This window comes from Nymphaea colorata, chromosome 2, assembly GCF_008831285.2.
Source record: "Nymphaea colorata isolate Beijing-Zhang1983 chromosome 2, ASM883128v2, whole genome shotgun sequence".
NCBI lineage: Eukaryota > Viridiplantae > Streptophyta > Magnoliopsida > Nymphaeales > Nymphaeaceae > Nymphaea > Nymphaea colorata.
In genome coordinates this window covers 14,867,108-14,884,645 of record NC_045139.1, presented here as the reverse complement: position 1 = coordinate 14,884,645, position 17,538 = coordinate 14,867,108, and the positions used below count along the sequence as shown (strand labels likewise).

Below are 17,538 nucleotides of genomic sequence, written 5' to 3'. Positions count from 1 at the left end.
TTAGATCCCAACATATATATATTTGGATTCAGTTGAATTTAATTTTAAATAAATATTCCATATCCAATGCCCTTACGTTTTGAAATTCAGCTGGCCAAATTCGGTTTGGAATTTAGATTCAATGTAAATCCAAAGGTCATATTTATACTAGGAAATCGATTTTGGATCAGACATTAATTTTTTTTTAATTTTAATACGTGAACATTTAATAGTACATCTGCAAATCCGATCCATGGACATTCTAAGCATGTCAGTCAACTTTATGAACGATTGATAGTGAGTCACATGCCGAGTTATTTTTTTGATTCTAAAAGGGCAATCTATACATGGTAACGTTCAAGCAAATTTACAGCATTTTCCCCCCTGTTTATCGACGTACACCTACCCTGGAGAAACGACCACATAACTTCATCATAGAGTCGCATTCAATACATTGGGAAATGACATGCTCCCTATCAACTGAACCTACTCCAATTTTTAGGGTAGATAATGCAAGACTCACATAATGTTCAAATTGTCAAACAAACTCTAAAGGCGTGGAAGTTTTTGCAAACTTTTTCACATTTTTTTTTACACTGAAAAGGCTATTAATGGATAAGTTGTCCCAACTTGATCAGGAAAATGTAGATCTAGGACATGCTTCAGTCAAGATGGAAAGTTCATTTTAGAAATTTAGAAGAATTTCAGCGAAGGAAGGAGTTAGTAAAAGGAGGAAAATACTGGAGCGAGCTGCTCTGCTGCTGCGCAGGAGTTTAATGAAGCCGCATGCATTGCCGAAGGAGAACGAGCAAATGATCCCGTATCTGTGACGGCCTATGATCCAGATTTCAAACTCATGTAAGGAGGATCCACATAAGTTTCATGACAAGCAGCAGGACAAGTGCACAACTCATGTCGTGACCGGGTCGGGTCAAGCAACTCATCATAAATCTCGATTTTGCCCGTAATTGCTAGGTTTGGCAGCCCGGGCAACCGGTTCTAGGTATGGAGTTCTTAAACCCGAATGGAGCCGGTCCTCTCTCTGGAAGATCACGTTCGTATCGGTTTGATTACGTCTGCGGCCGAACCCGAATGGTTTCGTCCGTAATTTAAATTTTTAATACGCGGCGGGAGGGTGCGAGGGGTTTTGGCACCAACGCTCCCTCGCTTTTGCTCCGTGTTACCTCCGTCCTAGGGTTTCTCCGGGGAGGGAAGATTCCTGGTGCGGTCTCTGGGCAGGACAACGGCCAATTTCTCGTCGGCGGCTGCTGGACTCTGGCCAGTGATTGGAAAGGTCCAGTATTCCTTCTCCTCTTTCTCTTTTTGCCGTTTAATCTTCGCTTCCGTTTCTTTTTTGCGTTTCTCGCGCAATTAGGGTGCGATTGACATTATATTTTTTGCATACACTCTTCCGTGGTTGTCTTTGATCTTGTCATTTCCATTATTATCCTTCACATGTAGCGTTCCTTGGGCGACGGTTTTGCGGCGATCCTGCATTAGTTCTCGCCCTTATTCCCTGGGCTTTTGTATCTACATCTGCCTTACTGTTGGTTACTCCATCTTTTTCTTTTTCGCTTCGGTTATTTGGACCTTGCTGCTTTTTCGAAGAGTGGCCTTCTTTGTTTTGACATGGTTTCACATAAGATCAATCTTAATTGCCCCTTAAAAGCCAAAGGGACTCTGATCAAGTATTCTGTTTCTCGACTATATAGAAATGAACAGATTTGCATGGAGGAGCATATTCTCCAAAAAGAGATGAAAATAAAAGTGTAGTCTGTCAAGTCTTTCTGCTGCAAGCGCCTCCACCATTGAGAATTCGAATGGTTTCGCCATCTGCAAGTATGCATCGCTTGAGATGATTAGGAGTTTCTTCCCGTTTACCCCACACGCCTTCAACTTTATCTATCCTCATGGTTGACAAACTCTGCGAGTCAACTCGGGAATCGCCCGAGCTGGCTCGGATCGGCCATATGCTGGGTCACGAGTCAGGACTCAACCTGTATAGAACCGATTCACGAGGGAATCACCCAAGAATCGTCGGACTCGCCTGTATTTCCGTATCGGATTGGGATCTTCCGAATCGGACGGATTTTGATTCACAATGTTATCTTTCGTTGCTTCCAGACGAACCGGATTATCGACCCGGTTTCATCACGTAAACCGGTTCTTTCCAAGAGAAAACCCTTTTCCGCCCACCAGAGTCTCGTCTCGTGCGAGAGGAAGAAAGAGGGGGAAGGAGGGGACGCCATCTCTTCCGTCTTCCGCAGTGAGGGCTTTCTTGTCGCGCGTCCCTCTCTTTCCGTCCTCTTGCAAAGTCGCAGCAGCAGCTTCCCCAGCATCGCGGCATCCTCTGGTGAAAGGTAAAAGCCTCACTCTCTCTTTCCGTCTCGTTTTTTCCGTCCCTCTCACTTTCCCTCCGCCATTTCAGTAAGGATCCCCTGCGGAGGCAGCGGACTCTTCGTCCTCTTTCTTCTGACCCTATTTATTGTCATATGTATCTGCGCCCTCTTTCTTGTTCGTCATCTATTTTTTCTTCTTCGTCACTCTTTTCCGGCCCCTTTTATCGTCTTATTTGCGCCATTTACTGTCTTATTTGTCCTCTATACGATTTCTCCTTTGTTGTATGGGTTTCTCTACTCACCTTCGTCTTAAACGATGTAGGTATGTATGGATGTCTATCTCGTAAAGAGAAAAAAACGGGATCCGTTTTTTATTTTCTCACGCTTGGTGCTTTGTGAATATGTTTATCACATTCCCTGTTTCGTATGCTTGTTCAATCTTATTTTCTTTGCTTCCCTGCGTATCTCCTTCTAGATCAGTTTTGCTTCTCTGCGCGTCAGAGCTCTAACCACTTCATATGTTTTTACTGTACGTTGTCTCTTTGCAGGGTTGGTTGAAGTAGTTTCGTTTATAGTGATTGTTTATGCTTAATGAGTGATTTCTTTAGTGCGTTATGTTACATTGACAGCTATTTTTTATTTTTTCTGTTTTCTACTAGGTTTTTAAGAGCCCATAATTGATTTTATGGTGTTGGCCACTTTCTATAGCATGTAGAAAGGCTCTTTTCAAATATTTGAAATCATAACTGTGTACATTTATATGGTGTAATGTTTAGGACTTCAAGAGGCTAAATGTTCAAGTTCCCTGGCATATGAAAGATTTTCTTATCTACTGAAGGCACTATTCCTGTTAGTTAAAAATTTAGGCGCCTTTCGTTACTAGCTGATTCTGTCTGAAGGTATTGTTGATGTCAAATTGTTGATACCATGAGAAACAGATTATGGACATCCACTGTTGATCTTTGTCATTGGTTGCCTCTTGTTACTGCAAGTATATGACCTGTAACGTATGCATGATTATTTTTTTCTTTTATTTTCAATCAACATCTGCTTCCTGTGGTGATTTATTTCCTTGATTAAAGTATTTTCTATCATATCATGTGAGGATTGATTTCTCTTTTACCATATTGTCCATGGTAGAGGCCATCTCTAGAAACCTCATATTTTCTCTTTGGGCAGACAATTAAACTATTTTAGTGGAGCAGCCTTCCATATGTCGGCAACTGACATGTATACCAACTACCAAGAGGCAGCATCAGACTTAGGAACCCTAGGAACTTGTCTATAGTAATCTTGTGAAACAGAGCACTCTGTTTTGGAACAGAGAATTATGTTGCACCCACCAATCATTTGTCAAACTGTCAAACGGTGGACCATAAGAACACCCTTTTAGGAAGATTCTTTTTGTATGTTCCGTGTAAGAACAAGAAAGTCTAGGTTGGCATTTTCATTTCAGGAGTTGGCCAAAACACATGAGGAAAGCCAAATTAGTTCATTTTTTGTTACTCTTTGGTGGTGTTGTGTGTGTGTTCAAGCAACGTAAGGTCGTCTGTGCATGGGTAACGTAAGGTCACTTCCAAGGCTTTTCAAATCTCAACAAACTAAGAAACAAGTTTGAAGGAAATTTGTTTCTTAGTCATCACACACACAGTAAAATGAGAATGGGAAAGATCTTTCCCATTCCTTTATTCTAGAAAACTTATTTCCAGAAATTTCTTTCCCACTCCAAGTTTCCAATCCATCAAACGCCCCCCAAGGGTTTTACTGAGGGCAGTCACCAATGGTGACCATCCACCAGCGTCGACGCCATCCATTCGTCGGTGCCGCAGTCTATGTACCATCATCGTTGTCCGGTAACTCTCTCTCTCTCTCTCCCCCCCTCTCTCTTTTGTCACCTACAAAAACATTTCGTTGGCGATGAGGTCTCCGGCAATTCCAAATGTTCTTTGTGCCTTTTCGATATTCCATCAAGGGCTCACTAGATGCCTCTCTCTCTCTCTTGCCCTTAAGTCCCTGACAGTTGTCCTGGGCTCAGGAAGGTTGGGTCCAAGTTGTCCTGTGAAGCGACAGTTGCTCATGTGACACATAATTTTTCAACTTACCACTGCAAATAGTAAGCATGTCTAGCAGTCCTAATTGTGTACTATTTCTCACCCGAATTTGTTAGTCCTTATAGATTCGATAGACAGATAGAGTTGCAGAATATAGTCCACCTTGTACCTTGATACATTTGAAATCTTGGATTAAGGTTTTTCTACAAAGAATGCATAGAATTATAGAATTGACCAGAGTTCTGTGTTTGAGTTGCTGTAACCTAATGTGTAATCGTTGTAGTTACTTCATAGTTGTGTCATCTATAAGTTGTAATTATAATTCACTAGTTGGTGTTTGATGTTCATAAACCATGTTACATTACTTGTTATTTTTGAAGACATGTTCAACTTTTATTTAGTAAAAATACACTAGAAAGATTTTATGACCTGACCTGGCCGAGTCGTTGAGTCAACTCGCTCACCCAGCATCCTGGTCATCGACTGATCCAAGTCCAATTCATGAGTTAAAATTCTAAGGATGGTGGTTCGTCTATGCATTGTAATTCAAAATCATTTGTTGTAAATAAATGGGGTTTGTACTTTGTAGTAGTAAGCTTAAGCTCCTGTTAAGCATCTTGGTTGGCATTCATGCTTTCTAATAGTTGCTTCTCCTCCATGCGTCTCTATCTACATGTACAAACACATGCATGTGGTATGAGGATCTGTTGGTCTACACCCTTGTAGTTGGGCTCTATGTTAGACCTAATAGAAAAGATAGTTCATGGTGGCTTTGTCCAATCTTAGTTTGCAAGCGTTTGTTTTTGTTTATTTACTTGTTGTCAAGGTGCCTAGCCCCTAGGTGGGCCTAGGCAAAGACGGCAACCATTTTTTTTAGTTATGTTGATATGTCAAATTATTTTGATTAACTATTACTAATATTTGAAATGTGGAGAGTAGTAATTTAACAATCATAACCAACTTAAACAATCAAAAAATAATTGTTGACTTCATTGAATATGCAAAATCAATAGAAGAAGTTTAACATTACTCGTTAAATGTAATGTAATATAAGAAACAAAAAAAAAACTTAATCTAATCTCTAGAAAAAGGTATGTAAATCTGCAAGAAGGCTTTAATCCATTTGTACTTAAAGAAAGACATAATATAATAAATAAAGATTAACAATACATAATAGTATACATATAAGTGCACAACAGTAACAATACATATAAGTACATTACTATACTGGTGTATACATATAACAGGTATCACAATGCTACATATTATATAAGAGGCTCAGTATATACATATAATAGGTTCACACAGTATTATGTAACAGGTACCATAGACTGTACATAAGAGTATGTATATATATATATATATATATATATATATATATATATATATGCTTTAAATGCTTTAAATTTTTTAAAAATTTGCTAAGATTTTCCCTTTTTATTCTTGAGATATACGACTTTGTCATATTATACCCGAGAAATTTCTCGCCATATAATACCCGTACACGTTTTTTGTGACAATACCCGTACACGTTTTTCAAGCTCACCGTATTCTATGTCACATAGGTACAGGTGCGGGTACAGGTACGGACCATTTTCAAAAAAATTGGGTACGAGGATACGGCCGTACACACATGGACATATATATATATATATATATATATATCAAAAAATTTCAAACAAAATAACATATTCACACATATATATCAAAAAATTTCAAACAAAATAAAATCATGGTCCAAAACACAATATGGAAGTAATTAACATACAATTATACAAACATGTCAGCTTTCTTGATTCTCCTCAGTCGCATCATGAAGATTAGAAGGAGCAACAGGTTCTGTAAGGTCCATGTTAAAAGCATGCAAATCATGTTCTCCTTCAAGTTCCAGATCAATGTCCTCTGGATTAACATCCCAATACTTGGATGATCCTGAACTGCAAGTTGCAACAATTTCTTTTACAACATGAAGAGGTTGGAGTGGATATAAACTAAATCATGCATACATATCAAAGATACAAAAAGAAAGAAATACCTGTAATCATTTGAAGTACGTGAAAGTAAACGTATGTTGGAGTGGACATAAACTAAATCTTCTGCTCGCTTACTAGTTAGCTTATTTCTCTTGATGTGAATTTGAGAACAAGTGCTCCAATTTCTTTCACAACATGAAGAGGTTGCAGGTTGAGATAATAACTTTAGCGCAAGTTGTTGGAGATTTGGTGTCGATGCTCCAAAACACAACCACCAATTAACAGGATCTTCTTCATCTCTTGCCATTGCAGCTTGTATTGAATCATTTCTTCCACCAGAGAAGCTCGCAAACTCATTATTTATTATCTTTATCGATGAAAAATCATAATACAGTCTTCCCAAACATATCTCCCTATTTTTTGATATTTCTGGATCTCGATTAGGAGGAACACGACCAGTACCTCCTGCCAACCATGTTTGTCCATAATATTTGGGATTTAAAGAGTGTGCCATACAATGCAAAGGGTTATTGCTTTTGTTCCATCTTCTTACTAAAATTCTATGCACATGATCGAAAAACTCAGAATCATTAAGTGCAACATGCTTCTTCTCATGTCTAAAAATGATGTTTTGAATTTTTTCAATCATGTTATCCCACATATCATAAACTTTATGAAGCATGGGCCCTTCTTTATCAACTTCTCTCAGCATCTGCCAAATAGGCTCTGTAAACTGCAGAAAATATGTAACTTTATCCCACCATTCATCTTCTAAAATGCATTTTTTAATTTCTTGAGCCTTCACGATGTCATCATTCTGATAAAACTCCCAATCATTGTCAGTCACCATAAGTGTTAATGCATGTTTCACCTGCTTTATTCTTTTTATCATTACGATAATGGATGCAAACGAGTCTCTGCTACCTTCAACAATTTCAAATCAGAATGCCTATTAAATATAGCAAGAGCATTGTTGTGGTTTACAACAAAATTTCTGATGTTTCTGACATCATGCTGAAGCTCCTCAATCCATGAACACAAGAAACCAGCATTTGGATCATCTTTTGATGGGTTGCAAATACTTTAAGTGCTAGATTTTATACTGGGTGCCACACAAGGAGTCCAGAATATGTGACTATACTTGGGATCACTTGCCAAATTCATTCATACTCGTTGGCAAACTGGAGCATTATCAGTAATAAGTTGCACAACATTATCTTCACCCACTTTGATGACTTCTATAAATAGCCCTTTTAAATACTCAACATCTTTATACTTTCCAGATGCATCAACACATTTCAAGAAGATTGGTCCATCAAACGAATAAGCAATAAAATTTATTAGTGGCCGCCTTTGTATATCAGTCCACCTGTCAGAAACAATGGATACTCCATATTGTATCCATGAAAATTTCTTCTTCTCTAATAATTTTTCAATGTTTGCCTTCTTTTCTGCAAGAATTGCTGTTCTTAACTTCTCTGAACTCGGGGGTACATAACCACTCAAACTGGAATTAGTCAAACCTGTAACAACATCTTTCCAATAAGGACTTCTGGCTACATTAAAAGGAAGTGAACTTGCAAAAAATATCCTTCCGATCATTCTATCCATCTCTGCCCTTCCCATATTATTGAATGCTTGTGCTAATGTTTTTCTATTCTTTGAAGGATCTTCATCTCCTTCAGTAGCATACAGAGGAACAGACACACTTGATCTGGATGAAGATTTCTTCGTCTCAGCTGCATCTTGTTCTTTTTTGAATATCTTAATCTCCTCGTTGGTAATTTTTGGGCATGGTCTAATTCCAACGCCAGAAATATGCAAAAAATGTGCCTTGCAACGTGTATAAGAGCCCATGAACATCATATCACAAAATTTGCAAGAAAACATTACATTCCCACCACCACCTCGTCCTTTTGATAGTTTCTTCACATAGCGCCAAAGAGGCTGAGATGGATTATCCTTCTCTACTGTAGCGGTATTAACATTACCACTGCTGCTTTCTACATTTCCACTTCCTGTAGGCATCATTTCTTTTCTTTTATCAGCCATTACAACTTATGTTTGAAAAGCACCTAGCAAAAGAGCTGCAACACAGAACCAATAGAAACGGGGATCATTCCAAATAGACGAATCCTCTCGCGAAATGATATATCACAACAATAACTAGGGAAGACGCAGAGATGATTACGAAACGATAAAATGTGCCCTGCCGTCGCCGTCGTTTTCTGATTAAGAGGTCAAATAAAGGGAACACAAACACAAACAGAGATGCATATTTCTAACAGTCGATGCATATGTCCGACGAAACACTTGGAAAATAGAACACAAAAAACAGACGCAAACGGAACACAAAAAACAGTCTCAAGAGCCGGCGGCAAAGGCAAAGGTGTAAAATGAAAAAAAAATTGAAAAATACCCTCACAGTCGCTGCTACCGTCACCGGTATGGTCCGCTGCCGGCAATAACTCGACTGTCATCTCAAGATTGACGATTGTCGTTGCCGGTCATCGCCGGCGGCGAAGGCAGGGGTGGATAATGAAAAAAAAAGAAAGAAAAATACCCTCACAGTTGCTGTTGCCGTCGCCGCTGCCGTCGCCGCTATCGTCGCCCTGTCGTTCTGCCGTTGATGTCGCCTTTGTTTCGCTGCTGTCGTCGTTGGAGAGGACACTTCCTTCCCTGCCGCTGTCGTCGCCGGAGATCCAGATAGGAGAAAACTTCAAACGAAAAAGGGTTTCGAACTTAAGGTTTTTTAACGTTAAAATAGTTTTAAAAGATAAAATCAAATAATCGTTAAAATAAAAAAATGAACATATTTGGACTCGGTCAACTTTGACCGTGTCCAAAAATGGACGGATACGTCCTCCGGTGCGTTGACCGTACCCAGTACGGTCAACGCCTCAAATTGCCGTACCCGTACCGGTGTCGTACCGTTATCGGACGGGTACTCCTCCTTTGGAGCCATACCCGTGTTACAGAGGCCGTATTATACTTGAGAAGAACCTCGCCATTTAAAACTCCAAGACGTTATTTGTATATATATATATATATATATATATATATATATATATATATATATATATATAGAACATGTTTTTTTCAATTTCTTTTTTGCTTTTCCTGATTTTACCGATTTTCTCTATTTTTATAAATTTTTATAAATTAAAAAATTAATTTATGATACGTTACGATACAACGTATAGGTCTGCCTGACTGATACACGTTACGATACAACTTTTACAACATTGGTTGAGACTAGTCTACCATATTTTTTTCATCCAGTGAGGGAACTTGATGGCGCTTGTTTGTGAATCTAGTTTAGAATTTTGTGCGCCTATTGAAGTTTGCCTCGTAGTTTGTTTACAGCCACCCCTGCTGCTTTATAAGATGCAAATAAATATCTTGGTCGTCAGTAAATCAGGAATTTCTTTGTAAACAGTCAGAGAACAAAAATCAGTGCTTCATTCATCTAGAGATGTTGTCGATCCTTACAAATTAGGAACATGACAGTGACAACACTAAACTTGAAAGATGGAAGGAAGATATGAAAACGTGAAGCGTGAGGCTTTGTTGGTTCACACCCTTGTAGTTAGGCTCCAGGTTAGATCTGACAAAAAAATAGTTTGTGATGGTTTGTCCAATCTTAGTTTGTTAGCGTTTCTATGCTTATTTTCTTTATGCTTATTTACTAAGAAACATAAATATAGATTGATTGTTTATTATCGTCAAACTTTTGTGTGGCACAAACATTTGATTTTCACTTCTTTAGGAAAACAATGTAAAAGTAATCTAGTGGATTTTTTTTACTGAATAGAATGTCTACATGCACATCTATCAATTTAAAATTAAAAAAACACTTTAGATGCATTTTGTGTGGGAAAATAAATGGCTCATCTGGAAGTGGTCGGTACGTTTGATATCCTCAACTACCTGTGCAGGTACGCACGCACAACGACACAGGTACGTGGGTATGGCTGTATTTTAAAACTTAAAATTTATCTTTTCAAATTTAATTTTTGCTTTCATTTTGTTTTTTACCTTTTTTTGTTTCCCTTCCACCTAAATTCTATATTTTCCACCCCTTTTTCTTTAACTTTGAGAAAGTTTGTGGCTTATTACATATATAATGTCTATATTTGCATGACACTCTGCTGCGTCCTTGTACTCATAATTTTCAAAAATGGCGTGTGCTTGCACATGCACATGCACTGCCATACCCATACCTGCACTCATATGACGTGGCATTCGGTTGAAGATGAGGTGTTAGGCTGATAGTCAGACTTAAAAGAGAACACTTTTAACATGGGTACAGGGATCTTGGGCCTCCTTTTTCAATGGAAAACATTTTTTGTTGATGAAAGATCAGCTGGAAACTTGTCTTCTAGTTCCGATTTTTTTTACTTCATGCAGTTGAGGCTCCTAATCTTCACTTGCTCCAAATCATTGTCCTGAAAGCTTCTAGTTTTTTGCCATGGATTTTGTCTGTTGATGTGTTTGTATTTTGTGGTTGCCTGATTTTATCTATACTTTGACATATGTGTGAATAAATTGTGTTCAGAAACCAGGTTCTGGTGAACCACCCTGAAGTTTGTGCTACTGCCTTCTTCCTGTTCCTCCCTCTCCTCAGTTACCTTTATTTATTCAACTTTAAACATTTTGAGGCATCATGGCTACAACTTTGGAGTCTCAGTTGAAGACAATAAGGTTACTAGTGCAAGGGGATTCTTCAGCACCAAAGCGTCCTATAACTCGTCCTTCCATCCTATTTGATCCAAAAGAAGCTGCAGATATTGACCTTGAAACCATATTCTCTATAGCAATTTCAGGTACTTCTATGTTTTTGAATGGCTGATTGGTTTCACAAATTTTTTGGGCGATTGTGCTAGAAGTGTTCAATATTATTCAATTGTTTGTCTGTGGTAGTCTGTCTTTGTCATCTTTAGTAACAGATGACCTCCTCCTTTTGATGTTTGTGAATTATGATAGTTCTGCTGTTTACCTCAATTCTCTCTCTCTCTTTTCTTTTTATCCATCACTTGAACACACAGGCTTGAATATTCTCATAGAGACCGATGAGCGCTTCAGATGTTATAAAAATACTCTCTTTAGCCAGAAAAGCTTGGACATGGATAGAGAAGTTATGACTGTTGAGGAAAACAACAAAATTAATTCCTCAATTTCTTCATATCTGCGGTTGCTATCAGGATATCTGCAACTTCCCTCTGCCCAGAAAACACTTGAATATTTGATCCGACGATGCAAGTATGTTAAATTTGTTAGGTTAATTTGTTAGGTTTTTTTGTTGCATTGCAGTACTTATTTTTTTGTTTTTTTCTGGTCTACATCTAACACCTGATGTTATTTTAATGACTCAGGGTTCATATTTACAATGTTGATGAACTGGTTATGTGTATATTGCCTTACCATGATACACATGTATTCGTTTGCATAGTGCAAATATTGGATTTGAGGTAATATGGTCTCTTCTGTCTCCTTATTTCAATGTTATGTGGAAGATGTTGCCGCACATTCATGTTTCAATTTACCAATAAATCTTGTATTTTTTTTTCCTTTTTTCATATATTTCACAAAGCTAATTGCTTGTCAGCTTCTCCTGGTGCAGCAAAAATAAGGTTTGGAGCTTTCTGGAGGGTGTTAAGAGTTCTGGTGCTCCAATGCCAAGAAAGACAATTGTTCAACAATGTCTTCGTGATGTTGGGGTTTTAGAAGCTGTGTGCAGTTATGTAAGTTAGTTCTTGTTCATAGGCAAATATGATAGTGTTTCTCATATTTATCGATCATATTGTCAGCATAATATTTGTTCTTATGTTTCAGGTGATGCCGGAGAAGAAGTTTTTGCATTCACAGACTGTTGTTTGCTTTTGTATGGCTCTTATAGTTGAGATTGTTGGTAGCATGCTTTCACTAGATAACAATATGGTAAAAAGGGTTCTTCCTCTTGTATTTGCATCACTGAATTCATCAATCCGCAGCGCTGATTACAAGGTGGGCTATGTGATTCTGTTTGTTTTTTTTTTGGTGAATATCATTGGTTTGATGAATTTGATAGCTTGCACATTTCAAATTCCCGGATCAATTGTTGTTGATAACTTGATAGTGTGCTTTAGAAAGTCCTAATGCATTTTATTGTCATGTTGGCAAATGCATGAGTTGTTCACCTGCAATGAGGTTGTGTTGGAAATAGCTAGGTGTCTGGAGTGTATAGGTGTTAGCAACAAACACTTCATTGACTCTCTCATGGACTGAATGATGGTTTAAATAGAATTTTATGCACTCCTTTTTTTGGGTTTTGTGGTTAAGAGTTGACCGAGCAAGTGCAAATGAAATCTCTTCGACTGGAATTGATAATTGGAAGGTTAATTCCTTCATGGAGTCAACTACAGGCAGACACATGCTTGAGCAGGTGTAATCAAATCTCACACATATGTTTATGAGTTCTTTTTCACATATTTTGGTATTTATGCAAGTATCATCTAAATAGGAATGCGAAAGAAACACCAAAAATATAGGAAAAAAACTTTATCTCATATTTATTTTTCCAAAGTAATTTTACTGTATTTTAAACATATGTTTTTTTTTTTGAAGCTTTCCCAATATATCTTTTTTTACAAAAATTAGTACAAAACTCATAATTCCATAATTTTTTTTATGTGATTCCTGAGAAAAACTTCTCCAATAAAAACCCAAGAGTTACTTCTGTGTTTATGGTGGATAGTAGTAGATGCTTTTACGTGTTTATCTAGTACTGAATGGACACATGATACCTGTGGTATGTTAGCTTAGAAAAATCGGTGGCTCTATTCTTTTGTAGGCTGGTGCAATGATGATGGTGGGTGTGATATCAAGTCGAGCAGCCTTAGCACCGGGTCTTGTTCAAGATTTGATTATTTCACTTGCAAAGCTGGCACATCAAGAAGCTGGAGAACAAGGTGACTTGTCCTGGCTTCACATGTCCCTTATGGGCATTATAAATATTGTTCAGGTAAGCATTTAAATTTGTTTATTTTGTGTGATCCAAACTCAATTCCTCAGTTGCTTTGTGACTTGGAAGCAATTTTGGTTGAACTACTTTAACTTTAATTTTCTTCGTTTTTACCAACCTTAGTTTATGACCCATAGGTTGCCATTCAACATTAAAACAGGTCCAAACTAATAATTGGATGTTGGTTGTCATATGCAGCTATGCGTCATGATTGTATTAAATTCAAATTCATTTGCATGTAAGTCTGGTTTCGATTTTAAGAAATTCCATCATGTTCAAAATCTTGGTCTGACCCTATTATGTCAAATCCGATAGAAATCAGTTTGGATGACCTAGTTCCCATTTTGTTCCACCCAAGTTAAAAAATTGTTTCCGTCCATAGTTACATCCTTTGTCTTTGTTTGCTTGGATGTAATCTTCACTAAGAGAGGCTAATCTTTCAACATGTTTGATAGGGTTCATCCCCAAATTTCAAGAAACGTTACCTGCATGTGAGAAACTAGTTCTGTTGGTAAAGGTTCAGAATCAAAAACTCATTTTCCATACTTTGTGAATTAAGTTTAAATTATTCAAGTATTAGCAGTTTAATTAGTTGCTTTAGTACAAATTCATGTTTTTTTATACATATTTTGAATGTTAAAAGGTGGTGGGTTTTACTTTATTTATACATACTATTTTATTTGTTCATTTTTAAAACTTAAGAGCTACAAGTTTTATTCATGTTTCAAAGGGCAAACACGTTCTGACAGAGAATAATTTAGGAGCCCAAATATGAATTTGTTTGTATGCTACCGGTGATCCTTTCATAGATGAAAGAAAATTTATTCATTTACTAAAATTCTTTTATTAATTTATATTTTATATCTATCATTATGATGCTGGCAAACAAGTAACGTATGTCATGGTGGCAGCTGTAAATCTCCTAATATATCAGAAACATGTTTAGGGTTGGGCATGACATATCTTAAGGGGGAACTTTGCTTCATTGTATCAGACCTCTCTTTTTGGACATCTTTCGAACGTGCTACTGGCATAGGATTTAAGGCTATAATACATGGATATTCTTTCTATTCATGCATGTTAGCCCCATGAAGGTTTTATAACTGCTGTGTCCTTGTGTCGGCATCCATATCTGTGTGAAGAGGGATAAATATATAAAATTCAATGGGTCGGTGCCCTATTGATCATGTTAATCTTATTGTGATCTAGCAGTTAAGTCGCTGAGAATTAAAAATTTCTGCATTACTTTGTCTACAATGTAAATTCTCTATGCATGTGATGTAGTGCATTGCATCTTATCTGTTGGCCTGCAGTGTTTTTCTTGGAATGGAATCACAGCATTCTAAGACAAAACTCCATGTTATAGTTTTTGATGGTGTTCTATTTATTGGTAGTCATCATCTATATATTTGACACTATGGTAGTGGGTTGATTTTGTGTTTTATTTACTTTATGCAGTCGCAATCTGTCAAAATGCTGCCTTGGAGATGCGTGAAAGTTCTAAAAGAAATCAGGTGTCTGTACTGTTCAGTCCCCCCTCCCTCCTAACAAGTTTGGTTTGTGACTGTCACTGCTGTAGGTTAATGTTGGTGATTGTCACCGTCTCTAAAATTTGAAGTTTGTCAGAAGTTTCTAGGCTCAAGCCTGTATAGTTTTTCTCCTTTATGATATTTTTGGTGGATTTAGCATCTTATTTTTTTTTCTGCTCTTATGCTTGTTTATCCATTTGCATGTTTAACATATTATTCTTTTCCACTCTTCTGATTGTCTATCCATTAGCATATTTTTTTTTTCAGGGTTGCTGCCGTGTAATGTTGTTTATTAGTATTCATCATCTCCCTTACAACAAAGTTCGTTGAAAGAATTTCTATGATTCAATTGTACATGCTTGACATGTCATGGTCTGTGATCAGGTGGCTGCTTTTTGATTTTGCTTGCTGGTAAATTGCTTTGAGCAAGTGAGCAAATCATTATGCTTGTGGGTGGTTATGCCATGGGTGGGTTGGTCTATGTTTGCCCAATCTTAATCATTGTATCTAGATGCAAATGAAGAAGGCTGGATTATTGCGTGAAAATGTTTGCAGTGTTATTCCCTTTCTAATGTTTATAACATTGTCCGTTTATCATATTTTTCTCTGTTAGCTTCATGTTCAAAGCATATAGGGCTGGACTGACATTCTCTTAGGTAATGGCAAAAGGTAGGCCACAATGCAAAAAACGAGTTCACAGACAGGGACCATTACCATTACAGAGAGTCGTCTTCCTGTAGGGGATCCCATCCCCCATTAACATCAACCATTCCTTAGTTGCCATGTCAGTATTAATTGTGATGAGATAGCAATCTTCAAAAGCGAGCGCCAAACTGTCTATTCTCAGTTCAGCATCTCCCTGATCAAAACACCAAAATTCGCTGGTTAATACCCAGTTGTGACTCGATCCTACTCATCACGTTCTCAACACCAAGTCGGTTATTAGTCCAGAAATACAGTCCATGTTTACCATCTCTCAGAGGCTGTTAGATTCAATAAACCATGTGAAAGCTTTGTAGGAACCCAGAGCAGGACGTCCCTGTCTTCTCTTCAGCACATAAAATGGAATTGAAGTTACCTGTACAAGCAAAAGGCTTGGTTGCATTCTGTAAAGCCACAGATATCTCCTAAAACTAGTGTTTCTTGCGCCTGAACTTGGGGCGAAGGTAGGTGCCGAACATCTCAAAATCCCCTCCACCATTCAACACAGACAGACCAATATGCTTCCATCCCAATGAAACTTTACTGTCCTGCAACCTAAGTTCAGTAGGGTCCCACAAAACCAATATCCTAGCCCATGAACCATCCACTTCCAGATTGGATAAAGCATTATACATAGTGACTTTGAACAAAAATTTGTGAAGGCTATCATGCGACAACTTGGTGTCAATTAAAACAACTATGGCTTTGGTGTTTGCCTGGTTTTCTTAAGTTGGTCTGTGGCTTTCTTCTGCTTCCATCACACCCTTTGGGTCATCGTCAGAAACATTCGTATATGGAAAACCTATAGGAGCCTCGAACGATTCCTTTCCTCCATTTTAAGCTTTGGTTTCTGCTGGGTACGCATGCCCTCTGATGTTGTTGGCCATTCCTCCTCCATAGCGACCTGTTCCCAGCAAGGTGACGTCTCCGGTTTGAGAGCATTAGGCCGATGAGCCCTTGGCGGTTCTGATGCCATGGATCCCTCCCCCAAAGGGGTGAGGTTCTGAAACCGTAGCCAGTCCCACAGAGAAATCTGCTCACCCTTTCTCCTCAACCTAACTTGACATTCTCTTTGGTCAATCAAGGATACTATCTCTATTTTACTTTAATTTTATCTCCTTACAGGAGCTCCTAACTTGTGATGCCGTGACTACATATTAATTGCATAATCTTAATGAAGGAATATTGTCTCACTTTTTTGAGTCCTACTAGTGAATTCTTATTTCATTTTTTTTCTTTCCATTTTAATTGACTTCCAACTTTCTTTCTCAATTTTGAATGATCTTTGATGTCATCACTCTTTTATATTTTGAAGGGAAGTTCCAGCAGTTCTAAGTAATTTGTTGAAGGAGTATAACATCGACAAGTTTCTATGTTTTTACATGGAATCCTTAGTCCATTACTGGTAATTTTTTCCTGCTTTAGACAAATTTCTCTGCTATTGACAATTTTTGGATTGAAAATGGGGCTTTTTCTTCTTTCAGTTCTTCTGATGATTCTTGTCATCTCGCATTGATTGGACTAATCGAAAGAATTCCCATGACAAATTTTATCATCGCTCTTGTTTCCAAGTTACTAGCTATTTGTGCCAAGGGTTCAAGGAAAATAACAGCCTCAGATTCACTACCTGAATCAGGTACATAAATTTCTGTACATTCTATGATCAGAAGGGAAGATCATGATGTGGACAATAGGTAGACATTGTGGGGGGAAGCTGAAAGCATATGTTGCATGTGTAAGATAATGAGACATTTTTCTGCTTGTATTTATCAGAAATTCTTTCCTGACACGTGCTTTTCAGGCTTCAGCTTATTTGTCTGAATCTTCACATTGTGCAGAATACTTTCTATTAATACATGCCCAACAGACAATGAATGGGAAATGTAGGAATGGAAATCTGCCAAAGCACTGACACCTCACCTACATGCCTCTTAGATGCCAATTTGCTCGCACTTGTAATTT

At 37.8% G+C, this 17,538-nt stretch overlaps 1 protein-coding gene across 3 annotated transcripts in view; it reads left to right on the top strand.

Moving 5' to 3' along the window:
• Positions 1-1,129: 1,129 nt before the first annotated feature.
• The window catches only part of LOC116246802 (uncharacterized protein At3g06530), a 39,699-nt gene continuing 23,290 nt past the window's right edge, over positions 1,130-17,538 (top strand). Inside the window, exons 1-11 of one of the 3 annotated variants that reach the window (XM_031618669.2) lie at positions 1,130-1,273; positions 10,281-10,302; positions 10,901-11,168; positions 11,391-11,604; positions 11,718-11,813; positions 11,966-12,086; positions 12,178-12,348; positions 13,175-13,345; positions 14,804-14,859; positions 16,892-16,981; positions 17,061-17,212. In XM_031618669.2, the coding sequence (XP_031474529.1) occupies positions 11,009-11,168; positions 11,391-11,604; positions 11,718-11,813; positions 11,966-12,086; positions 12,178-12,348; positions 13,175-13,345; positions 14,804-14,859; positions 16,892-16,981; positions 17,061-17,212 (1,231 nt within the window). In that variant the 5' untranslated portion in view covers positions 1,130-1,273; positions 10,281-10,302; positions 10,901-11,008. Of the gene's footprint in view, positions 1,274-2,103; positions 2,340-10,280; positions 10,303-10,900; positions 11,169-11,390; positions 11,605-11,717; positions 11,814-11,965; positions 12,087-12,177; positions 12,349-13,174; positions 13,346-14,803; positions 14,860-16,891; positions 16,982-17,060; positions 17,213-17,538 lie in introns of all 3 variants that reach the window. The other 2 variants (XM_031618668.2, XM_031618667.2) reach the window with 2 other exon arrangements.